General features: G+C 47.2%; 1 protein-coding gene across 1 annotated transcript in view; it reads right to left on the bottom strand.

Annotated features, from left to right (window-relative positions):
- Positions 1-2,346: 2,346 nt before the first annotated feature.
- Positions 2,347-21,778, bottom strand: part of DRGX (dorsal root ganglia homeobox) — a 35,060-nt gene continuing 15,628 nt past the window's right edge. The window contains exon 6 of the mRNA XM_004607394.2: positions 2,347-2,612. Coding sequence (XP_004607451.1) covers positions 2,347-2,612 — 266 coding nt within the window. The remainder of the gene's footprint in view (positions 2,613-21,778) is intronic.

The following is a 21,778-nucleotide window of genomic DNA, read 5'->3' as shown; positions in this document are numbered from 1 at the left end:
AGCCCAAGAGAGGGGACTTCACCAAGGACGGTCCCAAAGGGAATCCTGAGAGGTCGTGTCCCTCCATCCATTCGTCTGTCCCAGGACAGAAGAGCTGACTCGTGCAAGCTCCGGGAGCTGGGAGTGACTCTGTCTTGTGACCGCATCTGCTAACAGGTTCCGGAGCCAAGGTCTCAAAGCCCTCCTCCTGGAAGCTTTGAAGAGATTTCCATTTGCATGCTGGCCAAAGCAGAGAAACAACTCCACCCAGGCCTGCAGCCCCCGGGCTGGGAGAAACAAAGACAGTACCTTGTGCTTTCACAGGCTTTCTTTTTCACGCTTCTAAATTTATTTGGGTATTTAAACAAACAGAAACTACATCATGCATGGTTACTTTTTTGCCTTTGTACAACAAAACTAAGTACTTGGTATCTCTGCAGAGGTTTTGTGCGTATTTTTTTTTCCTTTCTTTCAGTAACATCAGGCAGACTTTCCGATGTTATCCAGTTTTGCACAGTCACTAGAGTGTCGCATCATGAATTATTAAATCAGTGCTTCGTGGTAATACATAATTTCTTATCAATTATTCATGCTAATGTGTGTGTAGTTTACTTAATTGTGTTATTGACGATCAAAAGTAATTTCCTGAAAGTCCTCAAGGACACAAAATTTAATCAGCGTAACTACTTTTCAGATGCAATGCTGTTAAGTATTCTTAATTTGCTCAACAGTTCACTTATTTATGTACCTTTCTGGAGGAAATACGAGTTTAATCAAACAATTAGATTGAAGAGTTAGTGTACATAAGGGCTTGAGCTTACATCGTTCAACCGAACATTCGTAATTACAGGGAAACGGAAGAGACTTTGCCGGGTTTTGGCAAATCGCTTCATCTTTGTACTCAACAAGCAAAATACAGCAGGAAGAAGGATTTGATTTTTTGTTTTTTAAGGAGACAGTGTATTTTATCAAATGCTTTTGCAGTAATCAGAGGCGAGGCACAGTACACTTAGGAGTATTATTGGGGCGGGAGTGTTCTGGGGAGAAAGGTAAACTGGAGATGGGGTTATCTGAAGGTAACCTTTTGGATCATAAGAACTGAAAGGAAAATCATCCTCATCGAAGCAGAGACAATCTGGAAACACCATCCGTGAGCCAGCAGACACTGCACCCCTTCCGGTACGAGAACCCCACCCCCCACCCCCCACCAGGGAGTGACTAAGCTTATTGCACTTTTCCCCTTTGCTCTCTTCCAATTCACTACCCACACGAGAGAAAACAGACACATAGACGGGAACTGAAATCTCTATGAAATTTGGCCCTTTGGAATTAATAATTCTCTTCACACCACAAGGAAGCCCTCTTCCCCACGCCCCCAGGTCTGCACATACACCATTTTCATCTTGTTTCCTACAGTTTTTTTCTTAGCTTAAAAAATAATATTAAACCCCCTGGGATAGCCCCTCCTGTGCCAAGGAGCTGAGGAAAGGCATAAGGTCCTCTGTGCTTTTTCAGAGGCAATCCTGGGGCTTACCTTCCTGTTCCAAGGACCCCCCTCCAAGCCCCCCTCCCCATAATCTAGACCAATATGGGGTCTGAGAGGCAGACCTGAGGTGGGCTTCTGTGGGGTCCACCCTTGCTTCAGGCCTGTGGTGTGAAGATGGTGGCCCTGGGTCAGAGGCATGAAGCTGACAACCTGTTGGCCTGACTTCCCTGGCCCGCAGCACATAGTGGGAACCCCCGAGGGCAGAGGAACCGAAAGCCCTCTCCCCCTCCCCCCCCGCCCCGCAATGGCTGTGTCCCAAACCTCAGTGCTCACCTGTTGACCTACCAAGCCCATCACCCACCACCTCCAACAAGAGGAGGGAGGACTCTGCCCCTGACCTTGGCTGGGAATGGGGAGTAAGAGTAGAGTGGGACAATCCCATTTCCCACGACTTAGCCCCTGGTGTCTCTCAGGTGCCATGGTTCTTTGGGTTGACAAGACTTCAGAGGTGGCCCAGGAGAAGGATGGAGAGGATGACAGAACAAACAACTCCATCTCCCCCATGTCAAGTCTTCTGGGCCAAGAGGAATTCCAGGAGTCTCACCACAGAGTACGTTCTAGAACCACTGAGTCCTATTGGTCATGTCACCAAAGAAGTCAGGACAACACAGCCCCACAGGGGATTGAGGTGTGGGGGGAGGGCTCCAGAGGTACCTCCCAGGTGCCAGATTTGCAGAGGGTCTTGGGTCCCTTTGTGAGTCTGCAGAGACCCCAGAGCAACTGAATCCTCCTTGATCTTTGGAGAGTTTTCCACGGGGGGGCCAAGGCTGGGAGAAGCAAGGGGCGGGGCAGGGCACGCAGGGCGGGGTCGCTCCAGACCCTCATACACTCTTCTCCCCCTCGCTCTGGTCCTTGGTGGGAGGCGTCTTGTCCTGGCTGCTGTCGGGAGGTGCCGGCTTAGCCGCCGGGCTGGGGCTGCTGCTGGTGGAGGGCAGGAGGTTGGCCGACTGCAGCACGGCCTCCGAGTGCTCGCGAGCCTTCATGCGCAGGGCGGCCACGCTGGCTGTGCGGTTGCTCTGGCAGCCATAGGTGGGGAGGAAGGAGAGTCCCATGGGGTCCGGGACACAGCAAGAGCACAGGGGGCCCCCTAAAAGGAGGAGAAAGAACAGGTTGCTGTCACTGTCCACCTGGCTCTGGAGCCATGAGGTGGGGCCAAGGGACAGGCAGGGGCAAGGGACCCCACAGGGAATGATTTGCCAGTGCTCCAGACGCCAACGTGCACAACACCACAGACTCAGCCTTTGGGAGGCTCTCTCAGCCACTTCTGGTTCCCTCCCAATTAGCTGCATGACCTTGGATGGGCATCATGGCTTCTCCCGGCATTGGCTTCTCCTTCTGTAAACCTCCGGAACATCCCTTTTCCAGGACCCAGGGGCATAATCCCACCTTCCCCAAACTAGGTGACAAATCTGCCCTGGAGCACTCACAGGGGCACTAGGGAAGTAATTTATTCACCCGCAACACCATCACCACCACCAATTTAAAATTTTTATTATTCTCTAGGTTATGTGATTACGGTTAGTGTTAGTATGGAGTCACTGCATCTCACCACCACCTAAAGACCCAGAACCCTCCACTGCTGTCCCTGTCACTTCTAGTTCTCTTCTTCCTGCCCCTCACCCTTCCCTCCACTGCTTAGTAGCCTCAGTTTTATCATCTAAAACTAGAGTTTGTCACCATTCAATACTGTCTACTCCCTTGTTTTGTTTCTTTATAGACCACACATGAGTGAATTGTGCAGTATTTGTCCTTCTCCCTCTGACTTTTTTTCACATAACACGATTCCTTCCAATTCCATCCAGTTGGCAGCAAACCAAAGAGTTTATCCTTTCTTACAGCTGCATAGTATTCCATTGTGTATATACACCACAAGTTCTTTCTTTATTTTTCCACCATTGCACATTTGGGTTGTTTTAGAGGGAAAGTTAAGTTTTCAAAGGTGAAGAAAGGCCAGTTACATCATGAGAAGCTTTCCAAGCTACTAGTTGAGGCAGCTCACTGCTTCGACCTGAGGCCATGCTGTCCTCCTTTCAAAGAACTCATATTTGAGTTCTTTGGGGGAAGCTGAATTTTGTTGTATTTCCCAAATCATATGAACTATAAAATAAGGGTGGTGGCCAGGGGCCACTAGGACACAGCTGTCCTGCAGCCCTGTAGGCAGGTGACACAGAGAGGCCAGTGTCTACGGCAATTTGGAGAGTGAGGAAAACTTATAGTGTCATGAGAGGGCGGAGGTCCCAGCTGGCTACTGCAGGGCCCCTGTTGGCAGAAGGGGAGGGAAAGAGAGGTGACCATACCGGGTTTTGCTGGTGACTCAAGCCTAGCTAATTTTCCTAGACTGCAAGAGGCAAGAGAAAGGGTTTGCAGATGGCAGATAGTATGTAGGTTTCAGCAAGAGCACCCAAATCACCCAAATGAATAAGTGAATGAATGGAGGGATCATTTCCAAGATGAGAGTGGAGAGAAAATTGTGTCTGTGTGCACATCGTGCGTGTGCATGTAAACATGTGTGTGTGTATGTGTGTAAACATGGAAAATTCGATAAAATCCTGAGTTGTTGTGGACCGTCTGAGTTCTGAGGGGGAACCAAGCAGCACCCAGTGATTCTCACAGCCCCCCTCTCCTTCTGGATTTCAGTTGTGCCCCCACTCCTAGGTCTCCTTCCTGGAACTGAACCCACCATCTTGCAGAGCCCTGCACGGGAGCAGTATTAGCTGAGAGGACACTCTTGTGCACCAGCCTCGCTTCTGAGCATGCCAGATCCTCACAGATCTCTGTTCTCGAACAAATCTGAGCAGTGGGCTCTGTTCTTATCTCTGTTTGCAGCTGAGAAGACCGAGGTGAAATAAACGTGGCAGAACAAGACCACACAGCAGAGGGCCCTCACTGTCCCCACCATACTCTCCGTGCACGGGAAGAGAATTCACTCCATCCTCCACGCCCCACCACTACCACCCTGCATACACACACACACACACACACACACACACACACACACACGGCCCTGGCCAGATTCTGCCTGGAGTGGAGAAACTCAGTCTCCCAAAGCTCTTCTCACATCTCCCACCTTTGGGCTCCATCTACCAGCCCCTTCTCAGAGAGCCCTCTGGATTCACCACCAGGTGGACTCCCTGGCAGGGCTCCATGAGGGCACACTCAGCCTCATGTCCCGCAGCCTCTGCCACACATTGCCAATGACGAGCTCCATGCCCGTGGTTTGCTGCTCATCTGTCCCCAGACCCTGCCAGGAGACAAGGACTGTTACTTCTCCATCACTGCTCTGTTCCCTCACCTAGCATGGTACCTGCTGCAGGCCTGACCTGTTGGAATATTTCCCCTTTTCCAGCTGCCTTCTGGAGTTAATTTCAGAGGCAGTTTCCCTTTTGTCACAGAAGCCTAGCTGATCTTTGACATGCAGATTTTAGGTGCTAGCCAGGCCTGACTTGACATTGTAGATTCCAGGCTCTGGCCCAGCCTAGTCTTTGGGATGTAAATCCGAGTGCTTTCAGCCCAAAGAAGGCTTCGGTTTTGGCTTTGTATGTTCTAAGAGAATTATGTTGCCTCAATGTTCTTCCTGTAAGATCTTTTGGTGCCTTTGGTGACATCACTGTATTGCGCCCTTTGGAAGGGCCATGATCAATAAAAGGGGTTCGGAGAGAAGGTGAGGGAGGGAGAGTGTATAGAGGGAAGATTGGAATAAACTGCAAGTGAGACCAACCGTCATGGCTCCGTTCCCTCCTTCGCCTGCCACATCATCGCCATCAAGCTCCCCGGGATGGGGGAAGCGGCCGGAGGCTACCGAACTCGGGTGGCGGGAGAGACAGCTGCTGCCCTGGGCCCTGTGCCTGGCTCAGTGCGGTGAGGCGTCCCTTCCCTCGCCCGCGCCTTTTCTTTTTTTTTTATACACTGACCCTTGGGTGGTATTTGTGGGAGGAGTACCGGAGAGAAAGGAGGGAAGACCGGAGGGAGGAAGGAGGAAGAAGAGAGAGAGAAAAGGAGAGAAGGGAGGAGAAGAGGGGAAACAGCGAGGAAAGGGAGAAAGGTGGAAGTGAGGGAGGGAAGGAATTGGTGAAAGGGTGGATGGGAGAAAGAGAGGCGGGAACCACTATGACCCCCTGTAGAGATGGGCTTTAGGGAAGCATCAACTCTGCCAGCAGCTAGGAGACTCCCACCCTCCTTGCCCAGGGCCCCTGGCACTTTGGGTGTCTTTCTCTTCCTTTCTACTCCTGCTCAGGAGTGAAAGGAAGCCCCCCTTTCCCAGCACCTACCCTGGCCTCAATTTCCATCTGCCCAGCCCAAGATTGGGCATTACCCATTCCCCCCTCTAGGTAAGGAAACTGAGGCTCTAGGAGTGACTACCCAAGTTGGCACCACTTACGACCCAGGAGAGACGAGAACCTGCTGGTGACCTTTCCTTCCTCTGCTCATATAACAGGACATTCAAAAGCACCTGTTACTTTCTGCGTCACTTCTGACCCCACAGAGGGCCCAAGGCAGATACCATGACCAAATGCCAAGTTACAAAGGGAATTCTGTGAGCCTGTTGCTCAACCCACACCCCAGGGCCACTCTAAGCTGGGGACCTTTCCAGACACGGCAGGAAACCAACAGTTGCACAGAGTCAACCCAACTTGGCAGTTCTGCCTCTGCTGGTGGCATGTCTGCCCATACAGACACGGACACCTGTGAGAGAACCCGCAGGAGAGGCTGGAAACCCAGCGCCAGGAGCCCTGGAGCCTCACTAACGTTAGAACCATCCACACTCACCCCTAGACTTACCTTCCCCTCTGCCGCATCCCCCTCTGGGGAACTCATGTGCAAAGAAACCAAAACAGAAGCTGGGCAGCTCTTGGCTGTGGGAATACTGGGGGGTTCTCTGTGCCTGTTTAGAATTTTATTGTAAACTCAAATATAGCTTTTTATTTTTAACCACCGTTAAAAAGAGGGAAGGCTGGGCACCCCACCCATTGCCCATGTAAGGAGGGGCTGCAGGGGCTGGGGAACCTGTGCAGGTGCTGAGGGCAGAGGGGGTCTTAATGGGCTGTGGGGTGTCAGAGACCTGGACAGTGAGAAAGGTGGGTTCTACATGTTTCTGGTTGATTCATGCTCCAACATGAACGTCAAAGGGGACATTCAGAGGTGCATGGTTCGGGGTCCAGTGAGTGCAGATAGAGATGGGCCACATGGACAGGACAGATCTACCTCCTTCTGGACCACAGCCTCTATTTCCTAGACCAAACCCTGTAATGGGCACACCCACAGGAAGGCAGCAGGAGCTATATGCCTGCTCCCCAAAACCCAGATTCAGAGAACAAAACAGAATTTCTCACAGAAATGAGACTGCAGGAGAGAAAAAAGCCAGTGCCCTTGCCCTAGTTCACACGCCACCTTAAGGATGGACAAGTAGAGCCAGAGGAGCTGAAAGACTCAGAGACTCTGGTCACAAACTGTCAGGGCTCTGTAGATAATAGAACATGTGTATGGGTAATGGATAACATGTGTGTGTGTGTGTCGATGAACAATGGGCTAATATCATGGATAACTGACAATAGATACACACATCTGTCTAAATTCTGACACAGGCTGCCACTTGGATGAACCTCAAGAACGTCACTAAATGAACAAATGATCAGTTACTAAAAGGGAAATGGTATGAGTCTACACATATGAAGTGCCTTGGGCAGTCAAAATTATAAAGGCAGCAAGTAGGAAAGCAGTTTCCCAGGATAGCGGTGGGGAGGAAATGGGGAATTTGTATTCAATGGGCAGGGAATTTTCATCTTGGGAAGGTGAAGTTCTGCATGGGGAGTGAGTGGGACCAGTGGTTGCACAACAGTGGGATGGCATTTTACCTTAATTAAAGATAAAGTGGGAGGCTAGAGCAATAGTACAGCAGGTAGGGCCCTTAGTTGGCCTACAGCCAACCCAGGTTCCATCCCCAGCATTCCATATGGTCCCCTGAGCACTGCAGGAGTTATTTCTGAGCATAGAACCAGGAGGAAGCCATGAGTAATACTGGGTGTGGTTCAAAATAAAAATAAATAAAATAAAATAAAATGGGAATCCACAAGATGGGTGAATGGCTAGAGCACATACCTTGCAAGCATATGGCTGCAAGTTTGACCCCTGGTACCACTCTGTGTGCCAGCACTATTCTAGCAGTTCTGTTGTCTGACCCCAGCTCATGTCTCTGAGACCCCAGCACCACAACTGACTTGTGGTCAAAATGCAGAGTTCAAGCATCTAGACAAAAAGGTGTGACGCAGAGGAGTACCGCAACGTATAGGAGTTGGGAGCACTATGCCCAGGGATGCCACCCCCAGTGATCCCTGCAACCATAAGAACCAAAAGTGTGAGCACAGCTTCTGGCATGCACCACAGGTAAGTGCTGGCACCCCAGGACCAGGCACATGTGTGAGCCCTAGTCATTTGACACAGGTGTCTCAAATCCAACAGAGGTAAGAAGAGGTAGTAAATAAAACATAATTTAAACTATTTGGAGAGGCCACACTCAGAGGTATTCAGCAGCTATTCCTGGCTCTGTGCTCAGGGGTCATTTCTAGTGGTTCCCAGGAAACCATCTTCAGAGTTAGGGATTGAATCAGTGTCAATCTCATACAAGGCAAAAGCACTAACCCTTGCACTGTCTCTGTATCCCCACATGAAAATAATTTTAATAGAAATTTCTTTGCTATGCCAGGAGTGGAACAGCAGGGTATCACTCATACAAAGTGCACAATCTACCATGGAATCACATTCCTGGCTCTAAAATGAAAATTTTGGTTAGCTGTTTTGATGATGATGATGATGATAATGATTGTATTATCATTGTTAATTCCACCTTCCCTTTGTTATTACTGCAGTGAGCTGGGGCTGCACGTTCCAGGCTGTGGCGCTTACATATTCAGCCATGCTGTTCACCCAAGGGCTGCACACCCTTCACTGTGGCACTTGTGGCTGCTAGTTGTAGAACTCACTGGGGGCATTACAGTGCTCGCACACATGCCCACCAGGGACTCCACTTCCTGGCCAGGTGCTCACACCTCTTAATGGTTGTGGTGCTCCTAAGGGTCTCCTCTTTCCTTGTGGTTCTCACACATACCTGGCTGTGTATGGACAGAATTTAACTGGCAGACAGTGGAGCATAAGAATCATGCTCTGTCCATACATTAGCATCACATGCAGTTCCAGGCACCAAACACACAAACTCACTCTTGCAAGGGGGTTACTCTGGAACACTGGGCTATTCCTCTAACCTAATGTAAAGTTCAAAGAAAACAACTATAAGAGCCAAAAAAGTTTTTAAAAAAAAGTAAAAAAAAAATTAAGTAAAAAAAAATTTTTTAAGCAAAAAAATGTTGGTTCATAGGGAGGATGAGGGTTCTTTTGAGGTTCTCCAAGTCTCCTGGGGCCACCACCCTCTCCCCACCACACACCACCTCATATCCATGGGCTGACTCCCTCCCTCAACACAGCCCATCCTCAACCCATCCTAGGCATCGAATACTGGGCTGAAGAAGCTTTGTCTGGTTTGTACCCCTCTCTTGGGTCCTGCCCCTGACTCAACATTCTGCCCTGTGTCCAGTGAGTGGGTATTTCCACAGCAGAGAAGCAGGCCCTGAGAAATGCATTCTGGCTGAGAAAACTCTTTGTCAACGGTCTTCTGCATGTCATCACTGTTTCTCTTATCTATACCCCAAGGCTGGACAGGCCAGTAATGAGTCTGTGGGGGACTTTTAACCAGCCCCAAGGCAGAATGCTGGGAAACAAGCCTTTGGGAGTCAACTTCTCTTTGTCCTGCTTCTACCTAGATGCAAACACAGAAGATGCATCTATCCAGGATACAGATACAGGCAAAATCTCTAAAACAGTCACAGCAGAAGGGGAAAAGAAACAATTTTATTGCTGTGACACTTATTAGGGCAAGAATAAAGTCTATCATCTTTTTACAAGGGCACAATAGTACCAAAGAGGACAGGGCTGAGCAGTAGAACATGAGATCCATGGGACTTCTCTGTGAGGTTGCCTGGTGGTGGGCTGTTGTAAACCAGGCAGAACTTGAAGAAAAGGGTAAGGAAATCCTCGTTATTTACAGTGATCAGATCATCCAACCCAAAGGAAAAAGGAGAGGAGGAAGTACAAAGTAAAAAGATCTGGGGCTATTCAGTGAACATTCTCCTAGCTGCCTGCAATTCAGAGAGGCTGGAGAGATGGAGGGTGAACTGGAAGGAGAGCCAGAGGGGTTTTCTCTTCCTTACCATTGGCATGCTGTTGTATGCAGCGGGCTCTCTCAAGGGGTGATATGTTTCTGTCATAATACCCTGCAGCCCCTGGAGAGATGTTATAGAGAATCTTCATGCATAATATGGACTATTAGACAAGTTTTTTAATTCCTTTCAACAACAACAACAAAATAAGTGGTTTAGGATGATATGTGCATTACAAAGCTAAGTTCTTCCATTTTAACCCATGCTTTCAGAATTTTAATTGACTGTAATTTCACACAAATCATCTACCAGCCAACATCTCTCTTAACTCAAATAAATGTGTGAGTGTGTGTGTGTGTGTGTGTGTGTGTGTGTGTAAACTACTCCCAAGCACAGTTATCATTATGAAAATCTTATAAAATGAGAGGCTGGGAGATAGTTCAGCAGTTAGGGTTCATCAATTCCTGGAACCATGTAGTCCCGGCATTGCCAGTTGTAGCTCTGGAGGACATCTAGCATCATAGGGTATGATCTGGAAAGCCTCCAGCATTACTGGGATGGTCCAGCACCACAAAGCCCAAGTAACATCGCATCCTCTGGCCCTGGAACTGAAATGCAGGCCTGACTGGGAAAGAATCACCAATAAGTGATCAGTGCGATAGTACAGAGGACAGGGCATTTGCCTTGCAGGGGACAAACCCACGTTTGACCCCCAGCACCCCATATGGTCTCCCCGAGTCCACCAGGAGTGATCCCTGAGTGCAGAGCCTGGAACATTGCCAGTTATACCCCATCCCACCTCAACCCCTCAAAAAAAGAATCGCCAATAAGGCGCCTAAGTCTCCTGATCACCACTTAGGAGGCCAAAAGCAAAAATTACAACGAGAATCCCTCCAGGGTCAGAAAAGTGAGAGCAGCCTGGTAAGGCAGGAGAAACAGGCTTTGAAGTTTGGGCCCCCAGTTCCACCACGAGGTTGTGAGACCTTTTTTCTTTTTTTTTTTCTTTTTTTTTTTGCTTTTTGGGGTCTCACTTGGCGATGCTCAGGGGTTCCTCTTGGCTTTGCACTCAGAAATTACTCCTGGTGGTGCTCAGGGGACCATATGGGATTCTGGGAATTGAACCCAGGTCCACCGCATGCAAGGCAAACACCCTACCTGCTGTGCTACCGCTCCAGCCCCTGGCTGTGAGACTTTATGCTACCTCTCTCAGCTTTGATTTCTCCCTATGTTAACAGAGGTCACATATGGGGCCAGCTCTGGTTCCAGCATCAGCACCACATGGTCCCCTGAGCAAGGTCAGATGTGGTTCTGGATGTCTCCCCTCCCCCGTCACCAGAACAGCCTGTAATCCCCACGAATCAAGGCCCCCGGCAGCATTACATCCTCAGGCCTTTGCATTGAACCACTGGCCAATAGCTGAGAATCTCCTGGAGAATCTCCTGAACACAGCTTGAGAGCACCCTCTTCCCCCCCTAAAAAAAAAAGGAAGTTATGCACCTTCCTCTCAGAGAAATTCTTTAACTCTAGTATTATGCCTTCAAACATTAGTATGTTCAATTACCCTACAAATTAAAGGGCAAGTCTAAGGTATAGCTAATTCCAACGATCACCCCTTTTCAACAAGAGCTCTGCTTGTTCCAGGTGGGTGCTTCTCTGTGAGGGCAGATTTAGGAGAGGGGGCAAAGCTCATTCATATCACACTGGCCTTCCTTGGGCATGGGGCATGGCCCTGCCCTTCACACTGTGCTGCTCCTCAAAAACTCGCTCCCATCTGACTCACTCTGCCAATAGAACTTTGAGGAGAAAGCCAAACACACAAGTCTTCCCCTGCAGTGCCCAGGATCAAACCCAGGGCCCCATACGTGCAAGGCAAGTCTCTGCCACTCAGTTATCCAGCCCTCAAGTCTACCAAACTTTAAATGTCGAAGTATTTAATGACTAGATTTCCAAAAGTGGAACTCTAGTTTTCTTTCTTCTTGTTTAAAAAAGTCTGTCCAAACACTAGAGGGTCCAGGATACAGCTCAAGGCAGAGTGATTTCCTGTCGCCCTGAGTTCAGTCCTGGTGGCCCCTGGCACTACTGGGTCGAGCTCAAAACCATCAGACCAGTACCATCGTGCTGAGTACTGCTAGATTGCTGGAAGTGGCCCCAAGAACCCAAGAACACTATATATATGTGTGTGTGTGTGTATGTGTGTGTATAATATGTACATATACATATATAGACATATACATATATATGTGTATGATGTGTATGATATATATGAAATGTGTAACTTTCAATATTTTTTCTATGAATAACCTAATATCTCTAAAACAGAAATTTTACTGGATATAGAACATGCTAGAGCTATGACAAAATTTTAGGAGGACATTTAGTGCCACAAAAATAAAATAAAATATTTCATTCAGAAAGCAAGTTAAAGGGCCAGAGACACAATACAAGTGATAAAGTGTTTACTGTGCATGCAGCCTAACTACATTTAATCCCCATTCCCCAACTACTGCCAGGAGTAACCCTGAGCACAAAATAAATAAATAAATAAATAAATAAATAAATAAACACAAAAGTAAAAATCAAGTTAAGGACTAGAGAAATAGCACGGGGTTTAGGAGCTTGCCTTGCATGTGGCCAACCCCAGTTTGATCCCAGTAACACATGTCCTCTAAACACCATCTGATATAGCACAACCCTCCCTCCTTAAAATAAAAAGCAAAAATAGTCAATATGATCACTGTATCACTGCCATCCCATTTTTCATCAATTTGCTGGAGCAGGCACCGGTAACGTCTCCATTGTGAGACTTTTTTTGTTACTGTTTTTGGCATATCAAATACATATATTCCACGGTTAGCTTGCCAGGCTCTGCAATGCGGCGGGATACTCTCGGTAGCTTGCCAGGCTCTCTGAGAGGGGTGGAGAAATCGAACCTGGGTTGGCCAAATGCAAGGCAAACGCCTTACCCACTATGCTATCGATCCAGCCCTAGTCAATATGATATGAGTATAAATATCTATGCGTATTTACATACGCCCCAAAAGCCTCTGTCCCTCTCAAAGAGCCTGGCAAGTTACCTAGGATATCACACCTGTACGGCAGGGCCTGGTAAGCTACCCGTGATGTATTTAATATGCAAAAAAACAGTAACAGTAATAATAACATGCTCTTCATGTTCCTGTAGCAAGCAGATGCCATTGGGCTACACTAACATGCAACAGGGACAAATGAAGACATTACTGGTGCCCACTTGAGCAATCGATGAACAACGGGATGACAGTGACAGTAATTAACATACATGTCTATCTATATATAATACATATATACACATTGCATATAGATGTATATGTATAACTACATACAGGGGCTGAAGAAATAGTACAGTGGGTAGGACATTTGCCTTGCATGTGACCAAGCCAGCTCTGATCCCTAGTATCCCATATGGTCCTCTGATCTCCACCAGCAATGGAGCACATAGCCAAGAGTAAGCCCTGAGCACCACTAGATGTGGCTCAAAAATGAAAACAAACAAAAATAAAAATAACACATACAGATCCATATGAAATAGATATGATAATTGTACACATTTAGAAATAAAACATATTTAAAAAAATTTTTTTTGCTTTTTGGGTCACACCTGGGGATGTACAGGGGTTACTCCTGGCTCTGCACTCAGGAATTACCCCCTGGTGGTGCTCAGGAGACCATATGGGATGCTGGGAATCAGACCCGGGTCAGCTGCGTGCAAGGCAAACACCCTACCTGCTGTACTATTTCTCCAGCCCCAACATATTTAAACTTTTAATTAAAATTTTTAATTTCTAAAAAGTCACTAAAACATTAAAATATATATAACACAAAAATTATAACTTTCTTTGAAAGTTATAGAATACATATTTACATAAGCCAATAAATTTATTGATCCCTAGTATCCCATATGGTCCTCTGATCTCCACCAGCAATGGAGCACATAGCCAAGAGTAAGCCCTGAGCACCACTAGATGTGGCTGAAAAATGAAAACAAACAAAAATAATATATAAATTTAATATATAATATATAATAATATATAAATTTACATAAATATAAATTTATCGTATAAATTTATATTTATGTAAAATAGAAATTTCTTGGAGATTTAGTTACAAATGAATAAGAGACAATTCAACCAATACCGATACCTAGAGTGACTCATTCTGGCTCTAAGAAAATGAATGGTTATTATAGCTTTTGGGAGGCTCTCTATAATTTCCCCTTTCCCAAATGACCCGGTATTCCCCATGTACAGGAGAGTTTCCACTTTACCAAATGACCAGATAGATATTCCCCACACAAAGGAGGCCCCATTTTGTGATGCACGATTCCCCATCTCCTGTCATGTGGACATGGGAGTGTCCTGTGAAAGAGTCCCTCCGAAGTCACTGAGAAATATGACTATGCCCCCTGAATATGACTATGGCCTAGATACCTGCTTGCTAAGAGCCACACTCACCTTTCTTTTATTTTTAAAGCTATTTTCTTATTGAGGTATCTGGACTTATAATACTGTTAATCACACTTTTTATGTATACACGCACACAACATATTCTGATTACCAGGTGGAGACACTGCTCCTCTAGCAGTTTCTCAAGGACTCCTCCTAGGCCTCCTCTCCCATGTAAGCTCAGTTCTGTAGACAATTTATTGATGACTATTTATTGTTCTCTTACTATGTTTCTTTTTTCTATCCCACATACAAAAGAGACAGGTGGGAGGAGGGGCAGCCGGGACAAGGGTAGGGGGTAATACCTAAACATATAAATGGAACTAACTTCCTGAAATTCCACAAAATGGTGAAAAGAAAACTTTTTTTCAGAAACTAGATCTTCTCCAAGCAATATATAAATTTAAAGAGTTATTATGGGTAATTCCGTGCTAATAAATTTTCCATGGCAACAATCATGAAGGTGAGCACCCACGTACCATGAAAAATCCACCAGAAGCATCCCTCCACTCCCTTCTCTAGGACTAAAGCCACTGAGTTCTTTGCATGGGAGTTGACCAACCCACCACCCAGTGAGGCCCTGAGAGGTCCCCTTCCCTCTACGTCTCCAATATGAGCAGGACCCACCTCTGTGCAAAACCCATCTGGCCCCTAAATGCAGTCTGAAATGGTTTTGTTTGAAGAACATGCTACCTCCCGGACACTAAATTAAAACACCCAATTAGATTTCCATTAAGTTACAGCAAATTCTGCTGAATTGATCTAATCGCCTGCATTCCTATATGACATCATGCTTTAAAGGCTTGGCCCGAACATAAATACTTAATGTAATAAATACAGTCTGAAATATTTGATCGCCTTGGCAGTTTAATTGATCTACTACAGAGACTGACAGGAAAAATTAAGTTAGCTCTGTCTCATCTCTGCACAGAGCACATTTTCATCAAAAAACCCTGGGTTTGTCACCAGCAACAGTATCGCACCCTGATTTCTTATTGCCTTTTTTGGAGTTCAGGGTAACAGGTGTGAACAAAAGAGTAAGTCGGTTTATCAGACAGTTAACACAAATACAGCACATCGTTCCGTATTGCTTTTCATACTTCTTTTGGGATTCCTAATAGAATTTACAAGGGAATATTCCAGGGGGAATGATGGTCGCGCCTATGCTATGTAGGCACAGATATTTCGAGTCTGTGGCCCTGTGTGCTCAGCAACAATCAAACTCACAACAAGGTCAAGTGTATGCCCAGACGTCCACCAGGAGCCCCTGAAGTGCTTTCTCCCGTCTCTGCTGTACAGTTTCGATTACTTTCTTACTAAGCCTTATTTCTGTGGCCCCACCTCACCCCTCCCAGACTTGCTATAAGGTACCCTACACCCATCCTCACTCCTGCACTCCTGATGCCGGAACTGAAATGTCCTGTCTGGGCCTAAGCAAACAGTCCAGTACTTAGGTAGAGAAAAGTCTATCTTATCGAGCCTGACTAAGTTCCCCTCTCCTGGTCTGAACCTGGTCTGAAGCTTCCTCCAGACTCCCGGGCGTGGGGGGCAATGGGAGGGGGGGAATTGTTCTTCACAGAAAAGTTATCCCACTTGATGGGATCAATGATCCCCAAGGGATATGGAAAATTCTGAAGGAACAGACACCCATCTCACCTGTGCCTTCTATCTACCTGTCACACATACACACACTTTCCTGATAGTTTCTGAACCTCTTTGCTGGGCATCAGTCAGCCTGGCTGGATTCTGTCACATAATCAGGGCCTGTGTGAAGGGTCCTATTTCTACTTGGATGTCTTTGAAAGAACGAAGGAATTATGCCAGTACCAGACCCCGGGGCCTTGGCACAGACAGAGGAACCGCAGAGAAACATATTCCAGGTAGTCCAATTCCAAACTGCACTGCCCTGCCTCCCTCCAGCACAGCCAAACTGTGGACTGGCAGGCTGCTTCTCCCACTGCCTCTGGGCACCAGCCAGAAACCTTCCGCTCAGCTCCCTGCACTCCAGGGCCCCATTGATTAGCAGGAAGGGCAAACCCATCAGCACCCATAGGAAATGGCTTCTGGAAAGTGAGTTGCAATTTTTTGAGCCAGAGAAGGACAGCAGGTGCCTGTAAAAGGAACAGGATCAATACAGGGCATGGGGGTTGAAGACTGGGACCCCTGGCTCCCTATTTCTGATAGATCTCGGGCAATCCTATAGCCCCACTGGGCCTCAGTTTCTCTCCTCCATCATGGAGAAGTAGTGATAACATACTCATCCAGAAGACTCCTTATAAATCCTACTGGAGGGAGGGGCACATGATGTACCATTGCTCAGGGTTTACTCCTAAGTCTGTGTGCAGGGATCACTCCTGACAGTGCTTGGAGAACCATATGAAATGCTGAGGATCAAGCCATCCACAACAAGACGAGCTCCCTAGCCCCTGTGTTATATCACTAGCTCTTTATTCCAAATCATAAACACTACAATTCTCTATCTGTGTTTCTGATATCAGCGAGGCCTGGAGGGGACTAGGGCTGGCCCTCACACTCCCCCAGGAAGACTGAGCTTTCTCTGAATCCTCTGATTCTTAGCTTCTCCAACACCTGGAACCTTAGACACAATCCAAGGACCCTACAGAGCTGTTCTGCTATCTTGGACTATGGGCACAGTAGAGCACAAGTCCTTAGGAGGCTGCAAGCCACCTGGAGAAAGCAGGGTCCTCTGCCTCAATGGTCCAAACCCAATACCTAGTCAGATCCCAGTGACCTACATCATAACCCTACTCTCTGCTAGGAGCAGAGATGAGTGACAGGGAGAGACTGAAAGCTGAATCAATGATGTCCAATGACCCTCAAATATTTCAGGTCAGGACTGGGAAGTAGGATGGGTTCAAAGTCACATTCTGCAATTCTTGTCATGAAACCAGAGTATCCTCAATATATAAACCAGTTTGTCTCCCCAAAAAAAGCTGCAATGAACCATCCTCCCAGCATGTAACACATCCAAGTTCATCTTATATTGGCTCTGGGAGCTGCTTTAGGAACCAGGATGCAGAAACCAGGACTCATTCTGGGTAAGCCATTAGAAAGCCTGGTATCTTCTACTGTTCTATCTTCTAGGGACCCAGTCTTATTTAGATCCACACCAAGTTACTCGTGGCAGAGGGGAAGAAGTGAAGAAAGAAGGAGAGGGAAGAGAGTGCTTACTTCCAGACTCCCAGCATCCCTGCCAAGCATTGGTGATAGAAGGTGGTAGAAGAGGCATCTTGTAGATGCCAGATGCAGCTGCTATCTGACAACAACCTTATGAGAGGCCCCATGCAAACACAGCAGAACTGCCTAGCTAAGCCCAGCCAGTCACCAAAATCAGGAGAGAGAATAAAATATCTGGGTAGTTCTGCTGCTGCTACTGTGCTGTGCAAAAGGAAAACAGCACAAAAACCTGGAATGGAGACTCTAAGAAATAAAATCACAAGCCAAACCCTTCAGAATCATCAATGCAGGAACCCTAAACAAAATATTAGCAAACTATGTTCAGCTCTCTATAAAAAGGATAGCATGTCACATCTAATTTGAGTTTATTCCAAGAATGAACAGTTGGTTTAACATTTTAAAAAATCAATCAAGTGTAATTTATTGTATTAATATATCGAGAAAGAAAAATCATGTGACCCTCCCAACAGCAGAAGTATTCGATGAAATTCAACACCCATTCATATGTATGATGCAAAATAATCAGTAAAATAAAACTCTTAGCTAAAGCAAGAAGAAAAACTAATATATATATATATATATATATATGTCCTTAATAAGGGATGTTGGGAATGAAAGAAAGAGAGAAAGAAAGAAAGAAAGAAAGAAAGAAAGAAAGAAAGAAAGAAAGAAAGAAAGAAAGAAAGAAAGAAAGAAAGAAAGAAAGAAGAAAGAAAGAAAGAAAGAAAGAAAGAAAGAAAGAAAGAAAGAAAGAAAGAAAGAAAGAAAGAAAGAAAGAAAGAAAGGGGGAGGGAGGAGAAAGAGAGAGAAAAAAAGAGGGAGGGAAAGAGAAGGAGGAAGGAAAAGGAGGGGAGTGGAGAGGAAGGAAGAGAAAGGAGAGGAAGGGAAAGGAAGGGAAGGATAAAAAAGCAAACACAGCTGTGAGAGCTTGTACATGAGATGAAGAATAAGATGAGACAAATCACAAAAATCATATATTGTAGGGCAAGAGCAAAATGTTCACCATGTATAGATACAGAAAGTAGATGAGTGTCAGCCTTGAGCTAGAGGAAGTGGAGGGAAATCAGAGTGACTGTTAATAGTACACAGTGATGAAAATGTTCTACTGTTGGGGCAGAGAGATAGTACAGCAGGTAGGGCATTTGCCTTGCACACAGCTGATAGAGGTTTGATTCCCAGCACCACATATGGTACCCGAACCCCCACCAGGAATGATCCCTAAGCACAGAACTGGGAATAACCCTTGAGCACAGCTGGATGTAGCCCCAATGTTTTTTTAAGTTCTAAAATTGATGTAGTGATTGTTCCACCATTCACTAAACAGACAAAAAGACATTTGACTGTGCCCTCCCATGGATGGATGAAAAGGTACGGACATCCTTCTCAATTAAAAAAAAAAATATGGACATCCTTCTCAATGAAAAAAAAATCTTAATAGAATGGAGGGCTTCTTTTGTATAGCCAGATCCTAGGTTTGATCCCAGCCCTGCAAGTAAATAAATAGATAAAGAAAAGATGCCTGTTACTATCATTACTATTTAATACTGTATTAAAGGTTCTGGCTGACATCATCAGAGAAGAAAAAGAAAAGTACAAGTGAGAGAGGAACTGTCTCCATTTGTGAGTAATCAAATCATGTGCACAGTATATCCAAACAAATCTACCACCAAACCTAATTACAGAAATAAATCTCCCAAATAATACTGAGCCGAAGCAGTGAGACACGAAAACGCACAAAGTATGATTCTGCAGACTCCACTGTCTGCACATACATGGAAAGTTCCGAAAAGTCAGGACTAACAAATTGCAGCGTGCTTTAACGGTGTTTACACGCCCGCGTAAAGTCATTCATTAAGCTCTAAGTATAAGTTTTATGAAATTTTTCTGAACATTATTTTATAATAAACCCCCCCAAAAAAAGAGTGATTAAAAAAAAACGGGGGAGGTCGGGGCGTTCCAAGGACTAGAAGTAGAAGAGGCTGCCCCTGGCTCTGAGTTTAGTGTTGGTAGGTAAATGCTTATTGATTCATAAAGCCGATCAGTTTCAGCCCCAGGGCCAAGGCCAAGGGAAGCAAGCCATGCACGTTCTTGCTTTCAGCAAAGACCTGGCCAGACCCCCTGCCAGAGGTAGGCGCCGCGCCTCCAGCCTCCCCTGCTCTAGCCTCCGCTCCACTCTAACTGAGCGGGCCCAGCGCAATGAGACGCCCGAATAAGAGGCAGATCCAGTCTCCGCAGCCTTGCAGGGGCCCTTACAAGAACGGATCTCAGCCCAGGCGGTGGGGTCAGGTGAGTCCGTGGGCCCCACCTGCAGGTGAAAACGTAGGAGATCCTGGGCTTTGGGGACAGGCATTCCAACGGTTCCCACCTGGCCCCCTTGCTCTGCCGCTCTTCTCTCCCACTGCTCTCTGACTCGGGGCACCCCACCAAGGACTGAGTACCCCCTCCCGTGCCCTCACTGCCCCCAGCTGCACCTCTCTGCTTTGGCGGAGAGTCAGTCAGACACCATCACCCGGTGTGCGCGCTCCTGGCGCTGCGCACTGGGATGATGCTGCGACGCTGGTGGGCGAGCGCGGGGAGTGAGTTATGCAAGCTCTCCCCTGGCAGCTGTAATTAGTTTCCACCTCACACCCGGCTCCGCGAATCACAGGTTAGAGGCATCCTGGCTAAGTGCAGGCGCGGGGGCGCCCGCCCCGAGCAGTGGCTCTCCCGCCCCCATTTTGCCGGTCCTGCGCCGGCCCGCACTTCCCCGGAACAAACCCCAGCGCCTGCCTTGGCCATTAATAACCTCCTCTGCAGTAATGAATTGCGAGCATGAGACTGCCCATTAAGACAACACAGGAAAATTATTTGTGTTGGGAAGGATTTTTCTCTGGGCACCCGTTACTGTTCTGCAAACCCCCCAGGCCTGGGGTAGGGTCCTGCTGCCTTTTTGAATTTCACTGGAACACTCAGTCATGAAACAGGCTGATAACTAGCTGACCATCGCACAGGAGAATTCCCTCTCACTTCACCCCCAGCCCCTCTCCACACACACCAATCAACCAGTGACCAGGAAGCCCACGAAGAGCAGGGCAGAACCCCAAGTCATGGCCAAAAGAGTGGGGAATAAAGGGGCTACAAGGGAAAAGTAAATGTCCACAGCAACGAAGCACAGGGAAGTGGGAGAAGCACTCGTGGGTCCTTTAAAGAGCAGTATGATGGTGAAAGGAAATGACAATGGAGGGACCTGGATAATGACGTGCTTAACGAGCGCCTTCCACCTGTCACGCACTGTTCTAAGGGCCTCCCATGTTCTCAGAGGCGCCTCCCTTAGTGCTGTGAATTCTGCCCTGTTATGACTCTCAGGGATGAGGAGGCAGAGATGGGGTCACTTAGGCAAGACCACAAGGCGAGAGGATGAAGGGAGGATTCCCATCTGGCAGGCTACCCCTGAGTCCTGGCTAACGCTACTGTGCTCCTCATCTCCTTGGTGATTCAAAGATAATTAAAGGAAGACACTCGAATAGCTGGGTTTCAGTTACAGTCTCTGTCCCCCCGGTGGACAGTTTTCTAATCTGAAGGAGACAGCTGCCCCTCTTGGTGATAGGGGCACCAGCCTTCCTGAGCCTCCTGGCAGAGCTGGAGGTTAGTCTGCCACACCTGCATGAGTGGATGTGTACTGGATCTGCCACCCTAAGGGGCATGATATCCCTCTCATCAACAGCACCCCTTGCCACCCTTCCCTGGCTCCTCTGTACCTGAGCAGCTCTGCATTTGACTACACACACACACACACCAGCCCCAGCCCTGAGCCACTGACAGGACGGGCAATGCCAGCACTCCAGCCCTCAAGCTGTGTCTCTCCTGACCAAGCCGGAGATGGACACACCATTCACATAGGAGAATGGTAGGAAGGAAGTTGGAGCTCAGGAAGTTCTGCCCCTGTCCCGGGCCAGAGCCAGACCGGCACCGCTGAGTCTCGGGCTATGTCCAAAAGGGGGAAATTGGTGGCCAGAGTGATAGTACAGTGAATAGGGCACTTTCCTTGCATGCAGTCAACCTGGGTTGGATCCCCAGCATCCCATATGGTCCCCCAATCCAAAATCCAGGCCTTGTCCCTTAATAAGCATCCCCAAGGAAGAAAAATGTGTTTTCTTAGTATCATAAGTAAACCACAATCCAGAGTTTTCTGCGTCTATTTGTGTACTGAAGTTCTAAAAAGTACCTCTTCCCCTCTGATCTTTCTGGACCTCTGCCCCTCGTGGGCCAAAGAGAAAAGAGAATATCCCCTGGCAGCTTCCAGACAAGAGTCATGGAACTACTGGGGCCCAACTTGTCTATAACACTCATGTTGGGGAGGGGACTTGTCTGTGTTTTGGGGATTCTGTTGG

Source organism: Sorex araneus, chromosome 11 (genome assembly GCF_027595985.1).
Source record: "Sorex araneus isolate mSorAra2 chromosome 11, mSorAra2.pri, whole genome shotgun sequence".
NCBI lineage: Eukaryota > Metazoa > Chordata > Mammalia > Eulipotyphla > Soricidae > Sorex > Sorex araneus.
Note: the sequence above shows the minus strand (reverse complement) of the source record. Positions and strands in the feature narration are given on the sequence as shown.